This window comes from Cetorhinus maximus, chromosome 12 (genome assembly GCF_964194155.1).
Source record: "Cetorhinus maximus chromosome 12, sCetMax3.hap1.1, whole genome shotgun sequence".
Lineage (NCBI taxonomy): Eukaryota > Metazoa > Chordata > Chondrichthyes > Lamniformes > Cetorhinidae > Cetorhinus > Cetorhinus maximus.
Genome location: NC_135890.1, coordinates 75,182,091 through 75,192,434, shown reverse-complemented (window position 1 = coordinate 75,192,434; position 10,344 = coordinate 75,182,091). Strand labels below are relative to the sequence as shown.

The following is a 10,344-nucleotide window of genomic DNA, read 5'->3' as shown; positions in this document are numbered from 1 at the left end:
CAGTAAAAAGAACATCCTGCGGTTAAATATATCACGGTCCAATCAAAGTATTAACAATTCAAAGACATTTCCCTCCGTATCTGCCACAATTATTCACATAAGCCATTTAAATTTCCTACTTTGTCCTTAACTAGTTAACTAGCATTTTTTGGTGCTTAGGATTGGCCTGCAAAACCCTGACAACATAATCTATACCCCGAAGGGCCATCAGAGACCTTCCATCCGGTGTACTACACTGGTCTAGCGTTACAGTTGGATCACGGCCCAGGGCACCCTATTCAAGAGTAAGCAGGTCAGGGGAGACCGCAGGCGCGCTGTGCGCAATCGTGCTCCTGCTCCCTCTCGGTTCCTCTGTCTATCTCCATCAACTGCTTCCCGCTTGATATGGTTCTGCCGTGTTCCAATTTTCTCCGCATTCCTGATCTATGCGGCCTGCTGTTCCCTCCATGCACCTATCTCCAGACTCTTGATTTCTCCGCACTCTTCTCTCCCCATGCTCCTGTTCTCACCGTGTTTGTTCTCCCCGTGTTTGCTCTCTCCGCCTTCTGCTCTCCCCATGCTCCAGCTCTCCCCATTCTCCTGCTCTCCCCATGCTCCTGCTCTCTCCCTGTTTTGCTCTCCCCATGTTTCTGTTCTCCCCATGCCCTGCTCTTCAAATGCTCCTGCTCCCCCCATGTTCTTCTCCACCCGTGCTCCTGCTCTCCCCATGTATCTACTCTCCCAATGCCCTTTTCTTGCCATGCTCCTGCTCTCGTCATGCTCTTCTCCACCCATGCTCCTGCTCTCCCAATGCCCTTCTCTTCCCCTGTTCGTGCTCTCCCCATGCTCTACTCTCCCCATGCTCCTGCTCTCCCCATGCTGTGCTCTCCCCAAGCACAGCTCCCTCCATGCTCCTGTCTCCCCATCCTCCTTCCCTCCCCTATCTCTGCTCTCCCCATGCTCCTGCCCTCCATACTCTGCTCTCTCCATTCTCCTGCTCTCCCTCATGCTCTTCCCTACACATGCTCCTGCTCTCCCCATGCTCCTGCTCTCCCAATGCTCTTCTCTTCCCATGCTGCTGCTCTCCCCATGCTCTGCTCTCTCCCTGCTCTGCTGTCTCCATGCTCCTGCTCTACCAATGCTCTTCTCTTCCCATGCTCCTGCTCTTCCCATGCTCCTGCTCTCCCCATGATTTTCTCTCCCCATTTTCCTGCTCCTCCCATGCTCTGCTCTCCCCAAGCTCAGCTCCCTCGATGCTCCTGTCTCCCCATGCTCCTGCCCTCCATACTCTGCTCTCTCCATTCTCCTGCTCTCCCCCATGCTCTTCGCTACACATGCTCCTGCTCTTCCGATGCTCCTGCTCTCCCAATGCTCTTCTCTTCCCATGCTGCTGCTCTCCCCATGCTCTGTTCTCTCCCTGCTCTGCTGTCTCCATGCTCCTGCTCTTCCCATGCCCCGCTCTCCCTGCACTCAGCTCCCTCCATGCTCCTGTCTCCCCATGCTCCTGCCCTCCATACCCTTCTCTCCCCATTCTCCTGCTCTCCCCATGCTCTTCCCTACCCATTCTCCTGCTCTCCCCATGCTCTTGCTCTCCCAATGCTCTTCTCTTCCCATGCTCCTGCTCTCCCCATGTTTTTCTCTCCCCATTTTCCGGCTCTCCTCATGCTCTTCTCTCCCCATTCTCCTGCACTCTCTATGCTCCTGCTCTCCCCATGCTCCTCCCATGCTCTGCTCTCCCCAAGCTCAGCTCCCTCCATGCTCCTGTCTCGCCATGCTCCTTCCCTCCCCTTTCTCTGCTCTCCCCATGCTCCTGCCCTCCATACACTCGTCTCCCCATTCTCCTGCACTCCCCCATGCTCTTCCCTATCCATGTTCCTGCTCTCCCCATGCTCCTGCTCTCCACATGCTCCTGCTCTCGCCATGCTCTGCTCTTTCCTTGCCCTGCTCTCTCCATGCTCCTGCTTCCCATGCTCTGCTCTCCACAAGCGCAGCTCTCTCCATGCTCCTGTCTCCCCATACTCATCCCCACCCCCCGCAACTTTTCTCTGCTCTCCCCATGCTCCTGCCCTCCATACTCTGCTTTCCCAATTCTCCTGCTCTCCCCCATGCTCTTCCCAACCCATGCTCTTGCTCTCCCCATGCTCCTGCTCTCCCAATACTCTTCTGTTCCCATGCTCCTGCTCCCCCCTTGCTCTGCTCTCCCCTTGCTCCTGTCTCCCCATTCTCAGCTCTCTCCATGCTCCTGCTCTCTGTGAGCTCTTGTCAAGAATAGACATTGAGAAGCAGACACTGCCATCTCACTGATGTCTCTAGTTGAAAACCTAACTTTTTAAAAGCCTCATTAAAACGATCTTTGCATTCAATACTTTTCTATTGTGGCCATTCGATAGTATTTAAAGTTAGATGGAACCCATGAATACTATACCATGAATACAGTTCTGCCGAAGGGTCATGAGGACTCAAAACATCAACTGTTTTCTTCTTCACCGATGCTGCCAGACCTGCTGAGTTTTTCCAGGTAATTCTGTTTTTGTTTCCCATGAATACTACTTCATTTGAAAAGTTGTCATTCAGTGAAAACACATGGAACTTGAGAAACTAGGGTCATTCCCTTTATAACAGAGTTGGTCAAGCGGAGCTTTGAAGGAAATGTTCAAGTAGGTGTTTGATAGAGTAAATGAGCAGAAACGGTTTCCAGTGGCAGAAAGTTCTCGGTCACAGAATTACAGGAGTTTGTGGAAAGAAATAGAAGAGAGAGGAGGAAGGAATACGCAGCGGGGTTTTATGTTCTGGATTGCAATGGCTGAGAGCGTGATGAAAGAAGATTCAATAATAACATACACAGGATAGTCGCTAAATAAACCAAGGTGGAAAATATGTATGGCCATGGAGATAGAGCAGAGCAGTGTGTGAAATTCTGTATCTGCTTCACAGAGCAGACATACGCACGATGGGCCGATTGGGCTCCTTCTGAGCTATATAATTCCATAATTTCGTGTATTTATGGGACGATATCTGCGACCAAGACAGTCAGGCCTCTTAGTGCGATGATTCAGTTGTTATATGTGTGCATTTCAGCTAGATCATGCTTACAAGTGGTCATAGAAGCATAAAGTCGTGTGGTAAACTATTAAAAAGTCATAGTTATATCATCATTACGGCACAGAAGAAGGCCATTAGGCCCATCGAGTTCTCTGTAGAGCAATTCAGCCAGTCCCATTCCCCCACTCTATCCCTGTAGCCCTGGAAGTGAATTTTCTTGAAGTACATATCGTATTTCCTTTTGAAATCATTGATTGTCTCCGCTCCCACCAATCTCGTGTTGGTTATCACTCACTGTGTAAAAAAAGCTCTTCGCTGCATCTTTCCTGTTCTTCTTGCCCAAAACCCTCAACCTGTGTTTGCTGCACCTAGTGCCATCAGCGAATGGGAACAGCTTTTCTTTCTCTACCTTATCGAAAACTGCCATCGACTTTTGCACTTCTATCAAATTCCCCTTTTCTCAAAGGTGAACAACCCCAGGTCTCCAACTTAACAGTGTAGCTAAATTTCCTCATTCCTAGAATCATTCTGGTAAATGTCCTCTTCAGGACCTTCATATCCTTCCTAAAGTGTCGTGATCAGAACTACACGCAACACTCTAGTTATGGCCTATCCAGAACTATGTAAAGCTTCAGAATATCTTCCCTGATCTTGTATTTATTGTCTCTGTTCATGAAGCCCAAGATTCCATATACTTTTCTCGGGATGGACAATAAATACTGGCCTTGACAGCCTCACCTACAATCCATGAAATAATAAAAAATACTAATCTCTCATTATGTCCTTCTACGTTTCCAGATCTGTCCACAAGAACCTTCGGGTCCCTCTGGCCCTGTACAATCTTTAGAACTGCGGAATTTAAGTAGATAGTAAAGCATATATATAAGTAACTGCCCTTCTCAAGGGCAATCGGATATGGGCAATAACTGCTGCCTTAAGCAGGGATGCCCACATTTCATGATTGATTAAAAAAAATGTATTGACTCTCCCTATCCCTTCTACTAAAATTCAGCAGCTCACACGACTCAGTATTAAATTCCATCTGTTAATTGTCTGTCCATTCTGCTCGCCCTTTGGTGCAGTCAATAGGTATCAGCATCACTGTTTGCCACACCTTGAAGTTTGACACCTCGGCAAATTTTGACATTTCACTCTGTATTTCAATATCCAAGTCGTTTATATATATATAATATATATATAAACATATGTACATCAAAAAGCATTCGCCCTAGCACTGACAGTTGGGAAACGCGATTGTCTACCATCCTCCAGTCAGAATAAGAACATTTTACCATGATCCACTGTTTTCTGTCCTTAAGGCATTTAAAAAAAAAATCCAAGCTGGCACTAACATTCTTATTGCACGAGCCCCAGTTTTGTTAACCGGCCTTTTGTGTGGTAATTTACCAAAGGATTTATTAAAATCTATGCAAGAAACATCCATTGCATTCCCTTAATCAACTTTTTCTGTTACTTCATCAGAAAATGCAATCAGATTAACCAAACACAATCTGCTCTTTACAAATCCGTGCTGGCTCACTTTAATAAACTCAAATCCCTCCGATAGCATTACTTCATTGTTAATTCTGAGGCCTTATCCACCTTTGATGGTAAACTGTCCTGTCTACATATACTAGGAATGTCCTTACACCCTTTCATGAACAGAGTGCCACATTTGCTACTTCCTAATCCTCGAGCATTTCCCCATGTTCATACATTGATGTGTTCTCTGCCCGAAAGCAGGTCCTTGGCTCATTCTCTGCTGGTGCCTCAGCCTGAGCCGTTTTCATGGCAGCATTTCTCGGTGTTGGTTTGCCATTGCTTTCCACACTCCAGGGTGAGATGGCACGTCCTGTGTCTACTTCAGCCGGAACGGGAAGCGAACTGGCGCTGTTGCCGTTATTCTGAACCACACGCTAGGTAATAGAGTTAACCAAGCTAATCGGCCCCCAAATTCGGCTGTAGTTAGAGGGCAATGGAAGATTATGATATTACTAGTTATTAATAATTTATTATTAGTTTTGAACATTTAAAATATTTTATGAATTTTGCTTGTTATTTTTAAATTAAGCACAAATGGAATTTCGTATAATGTTTTCTACAATTTTATCGCACAACTATGTTTCATCTTGCAGTTTGCCATAAATATCAATTAACAACTGCTACGTTTGACTCATATACCGTTCATTCTTCAATACATTGATATTCTGAAACGCGCGGTTTCCTGTGACATTAAGTATATCTCTCAGGCCCATAAATAAAACTTCTTGCGAAAGGTTGCACTCCATCATCCATACTTCTCTCACAACACCTAAATCACCCACGCTTCCCTAGGTTGCTCCCAGGATATTTTTGGCACTTCACTCACATCCCAAGGCGCAATAAGAACAAAACGTTCCTGTGTGATATCCATCCTTCACTGTCTGTCTGTCTGTCTGTCTGTCTGTCTGTCTGTCTGTCTGTCTATCTATCTATCTATCTATCTATCTATCTATCTATCTATCTATCTATCTATCTATCTATCTATCTATCTATCTATCTATCTATCTATCTATCTATCTATCTATCTATCTATCTATCTATCTATCTATCTATCTATCTATCTATCAATCTATTTCTCCATATATCTATCTATTCCCTTATTTAAATAAGGGCAATGCTCGATGTCTTTTAATTTTTCGCTGTGTACAAATCAAATCTCAACTCACCCTGTTTTCCCAATTTGACTTTCCACGGAAACCTATGATCATTAATCCGCTTACCGCGCTCAGCTTTTACTCTTTATTTTAATCTTCAGCCTTTTAAAGCCCAGACTTCGGTTCATCCAACCCCCCATGTTTCATCCGCCCTTTTATTTTCTGGTATTCATTTATTGTCGTGTTGCTTTCTATCTCTTTGACATTTTGTTTCTCTCTTTCTAAAATGGCTAGCATACGAAGCTACGCAAATGTCAGTCAACTCAGGACATGAGATTCCATTACCCCCTTTGGGTGGATGGAGATTTGCATGCATGTTTAATATTCAGTGACGTGGCCAAGGTTGAAACTTCTTAAGACGAGGTTCAGAAAGAGTCCAGCCACACGTTGTGTCAGGAACTATTTTCTCTCTGACCCTCACTAGAGCCTTCACCATGACTCAATTGGTTCGAGTTCTCTCCGCACTGATGCTCTGTCTCCACAGTAAGTACCCGCACTATCGCTGCGATTTACATCGCTCGTATTCTGTGTGCTTGTGTTTAACAGAGCTAACTTACAAACAATATTCACAATTGCATAGTGTGACTGGTCAATAATTATTATTTCGCCAGGCACAAACGCGGATCCTGTCCTGACTCAACCGGGATCCATCTCAACATCCCCGGGGAAAACCGTCAAGATCACCTGTACCATGTCCGGAGGCAGCATTGACAGCTACTCCACGAGCTTGTACTGGCAGAAACCCGGCAGTGCCCCTGTATTGGTCTGGGACGAGTACGATGATACAGCTTCGGGTATTCCAGATCGATTTACCGGGGCTGTGGAATCATCGACTAACACGATGCATTTAACCATCACCAACGTGAAATCGGAGGACGCAGCCGATTATTACTGTGCTGTAGGTAGCAGTGGAATAGTGACCTTCGGGAGAGGAACCAAGCTGAACCTGGACAGTAAGTAAATTATTTGCTGCGGGCACTCTTTAAAAACACTAAATCTATTGGTTTGGTAGGTTGAGTTAGAGCAAATCAAGATGATAGTTCTTAAAATATATTTATACAGGGCTAGTGAATGAGTGTCGTTTGACATACAAAAGATAGTCAGGCATAAATGTGGCCAATTTTACGGAGAGTGTGCAGGCTTTAAAAAGCGCACAGGGCTAATCTTTCCTCAGATGAATCCATACTGCGAGGTTTTAAGTTGAGAGAGCGGGAGTGGAGCTCGGTCCACTGGAAACTGCCTGAATGGCCTGGCGGAAATTTGCAGAGTCATGTTCCGTATTCTTATAGCAAGATGGAAACAGATAATTTCACTTTCCCGTCAGTCGGTAACCTGAAGGCATCAGTTGAATGTCATAACTAGAAGAATGAAGGGACAGGGTAGGATATATTCTTTACCGAAGGGGCTGTTCGGACTGCTGAGGCCCAGCCTTAATGACGAGGCGAGAGGAACCATCGTGGTGTTTATATGGAAAGTGTAGAAACATTTAAAGAAGGGAAAGCAATTGTTTGGGAAACTGACACAGTGCACACGCCTTTCAAAAAGCGCGATTGGCCTCCTTCTGTTCTTTGTAATTCTAAGGCGCGATTCTTCTCTGCTCTGTAATTCTAGGATTCCATGAATCCCACACGGTTTTTAGATTGGCAGCCCCGGCGCTGATTGCCCCGCTCAAAAGCCTAAAACGCAAATTCAAAACTTTCATTCCACTCAGAGCAATAACACGCTTTAATCCCCATTTTTGGAATGAGAAAGTTAGTGTGGCAACTTGCTGCAACTCAATCTCGTCTTCAAACTCAGTGGAAACCGTTCAAAGTAAGATTCTCAACCCCCCATTTCACCATAATCCCCTCTGACTACAATAAGAAAACTGGTAGCAGCTAGTGATAATGATCAACACCCATCCAGTTTCTGCACAACTCAATAACAAGCATCATTAAATGACATGACATCTATTTCCTTAATACATCAGTGGATCATTACCTTCCACCCGATGAACTGTGTGTGCGTATCTCGGAGTAGATGTTCAGATTGTTATACCTGTTTCTTTTATTCACTCAATTGCACTTTACTGCTGATTCTGTGATTAGCCTGAGAGGAGGGATATTACTGACAACTTGGAGACTCTGTTGCCATTTTAACTTGGTTTTTCGGCGGCATCGAAATGAAATGGACAGAGATGAGATAGAAAATAGAAAATGCTCTTTCATATTTTCAGTTATCCCTCTAATACTAGACTTTTACTACAAATGTTAGCGTAAGGTCTCGCTTAAAAACTATTGTTTAGCCAATAATAGAAACTGATGACAAAAACTGCTCAATTACCCACGAGATTTCAGATATTTCAGTATCATGATGTTCAGCTAAACTCCGGGTAATGTAGGGAGATCATAAAACTCTGATAAAGAGTTTTCAGACTACGCGGTGAGTCAGCCTCCAAATTACAATGTCAGAAAAGTAAAGCGACCTTGTGGGTTCCGACTCTCAGAACGGCAGTAGATAGTTAAGCCGGCACAGGCAAATCTGGTACAGATGAGGCTCCCTGATACAACTGACACCAAATCTCAATGCCGCAACCAATTATAGTGGTTCAGCCTCTAGTTCTGGAATTGAACAAAAGAGTAATGTTTCAGCCCTTTCTTCGTTATTTTACATGAGATGAACAATTTACCGAGAGTTTGTCATTGCAGCTGGCACTTGTGGTGCATGGTGCAAACTGTCAGTTAAAGAGGCAGGAGATTGTGACAGTTTGTCTTCAATCTTCTTACACTGGGTGATCTTTCATTGTGACTATCATGGAAATATTTCTTTTTAAGAATAAGAAAAAAAGAACTTGCATTGGAATAGCGCCTATCACGACCTCAGGACATATGAGCGCGCTTCACAGTTGAGTCGGTGCATCTTGTTTTCAGGACAATCACGGGTGTAATGTAAGAAACATGGCAGCCTATTTGCGCACAGCAAGACCCCACAAAGATCAATCAGCAGTTCATCTTTTTCAGCGATATTGGTTGAGCGATAAATATTGGCCAAGTCACATTGGTCTTATTACTTGCAAATAAATTGAGGTTGTTTTTGGGTTATTATATAATATAGATATAATTGACGACACTACAAATAATGGTTGTTGGAAAAAGTTTTATGTTTAATGAAGATGTATCATTTTGACACTGTCAACTGAACGATGTTCCCAAAGAAAGTATTTTGAATGTGATAGAAATAGTTTTCTTAAGTGTTACACCTTAAATCATTGGGTGGGGTGGGCTTGTGGGATTTTGTGGGGGGTGGGGGTGCGTGAGTGAGGACTGGCGAGAAACATTGTGCAAACCAGGGGGGAAAAAAGCGGCCTCGGCACTGATTGTGCCGAAATCCAAATATTAGCCCAGTATTTACCACTTATGTGAAAAGAAATGCAAACTGGAAATTGCTTAACACTTGGTTAATAGTTTTTTCAAGAGGAAGTTGTTTGGACTTGAGTGTTCTGAGGTAGATCTTGCAGAATCTTTGCTCTCAATTTTGTTCCAAGATTTATTCCGAATACCAATTAATTGCTTTTTCAATCCTTATATTATTTTCTGTCCTCATTGTTTCGCATTATTTTCCTCTTAAGAATTTGCATGTGTTCCTTGTCGTGCAGAAAAAGTAGGAATATCTTCACAGGTTATATATATTGTCCAGGACCGCCGGCCCCAAGGGTTGTGCAGTTAACACCAATGAGGTTCCGTTGTGCTAAATTCCTCATAGCTTTGTAGAGTAACGTGTAATTTCCAAAGATTGCACAATGTAAGACATTGATTCCGACTTTTATGTCAATTAAGGTCGAATCTTCTTTGTCTTATCCACTTTCCAGATCCACGGGTCCCTTCGGTCTCCCTCCTTCCGCCTTCATCGGATCAAATCACAGCGAAAAACACGGCGACCCTGGTGTGTTTGGTGAGCGGTTTTAACCCTGGAGCTGTGGAGATTGAATGGACTGTAGATGGCAGTGTCAGAGGCAATGGGGTTGAGACCAGTCGGATCCAGCAGGAGAGGGACAACACTTTCAGTGTGAGCAGTTATCTGACTCTGTCAGCCTCAGAGTGGAACTCACACGAGCTTTACTCCTGTCTGGTTAAACACGAAACTCAGGCAAACCCGTTCCGATCAAGCATCTCAAGATCCAGCTGCGTGTGATTCAAACATGTTTTGCGCTGATTTGTTATGCCAGTAGTGTAGTTTGTTTAAAAATAACAAGTGCTGTAAAGTGGAACATTTTAAATCAAAATAAGTCGCAGTTTGTTGGCTCGGTCTCGCTGTCTGTATTTTACAATGCGTCCGTTCTGAACTGATCAAAGTTTCAGTGTAATGTTGCAAATACTCGCAGTGTAATAAAATGACTTCCGTTATCTCAGGCGTTATCGTTATTTTCTGTCTGCTCCCCCTGCAACAATTCATAGCAATTTCCTAATCGTGACAAATCTCGACGGTTTTTTTTTTGCTGCATTCTGCACATTTATGTAGAGGCAGTGACATCAGTGGGAATAATGAAATGATGTACCCGTAGGGATGAAAGGGATCTTGCATCATGTTTTTAAAGATAGACCAGGCTGAAATTTGTCCGTGACGGGATAGAGCTGATCGCTATATCCCC

At 44.2% G+C, this 10,344-nt stretch overlaps 1 protein-coding gene across 1 annotated transcript; it reads left to right on the top strand.

Annotated features, from left to right (window-relative positions):
- The first annotated feature begins 6,105 nt into the window (after positions 1-6,105).
- Positions 6,106-10,099, top strand: LOC144687588 (immunoglobulin lambda-1 light chain-like). Its single transcript, XM_078553912.1, has 3 exons — positions 6,106-6,200; positions 6,329-6,670; positions 9,565-10,099. Exons 1-3 carry the CDS (start codon positions 6,152-6,154, stop codon positions 9,885-9,887), a joined length of 714 nt encoding a protein of 237 aa, XP_078410038.1. The 5' UTR covers positions 6,106-6,151; the 3' UTR covers positions 9,888-10,099.
- The last annotated feature ends 245 nt before the right edge of the window (positions 10,100-10,344 follow it).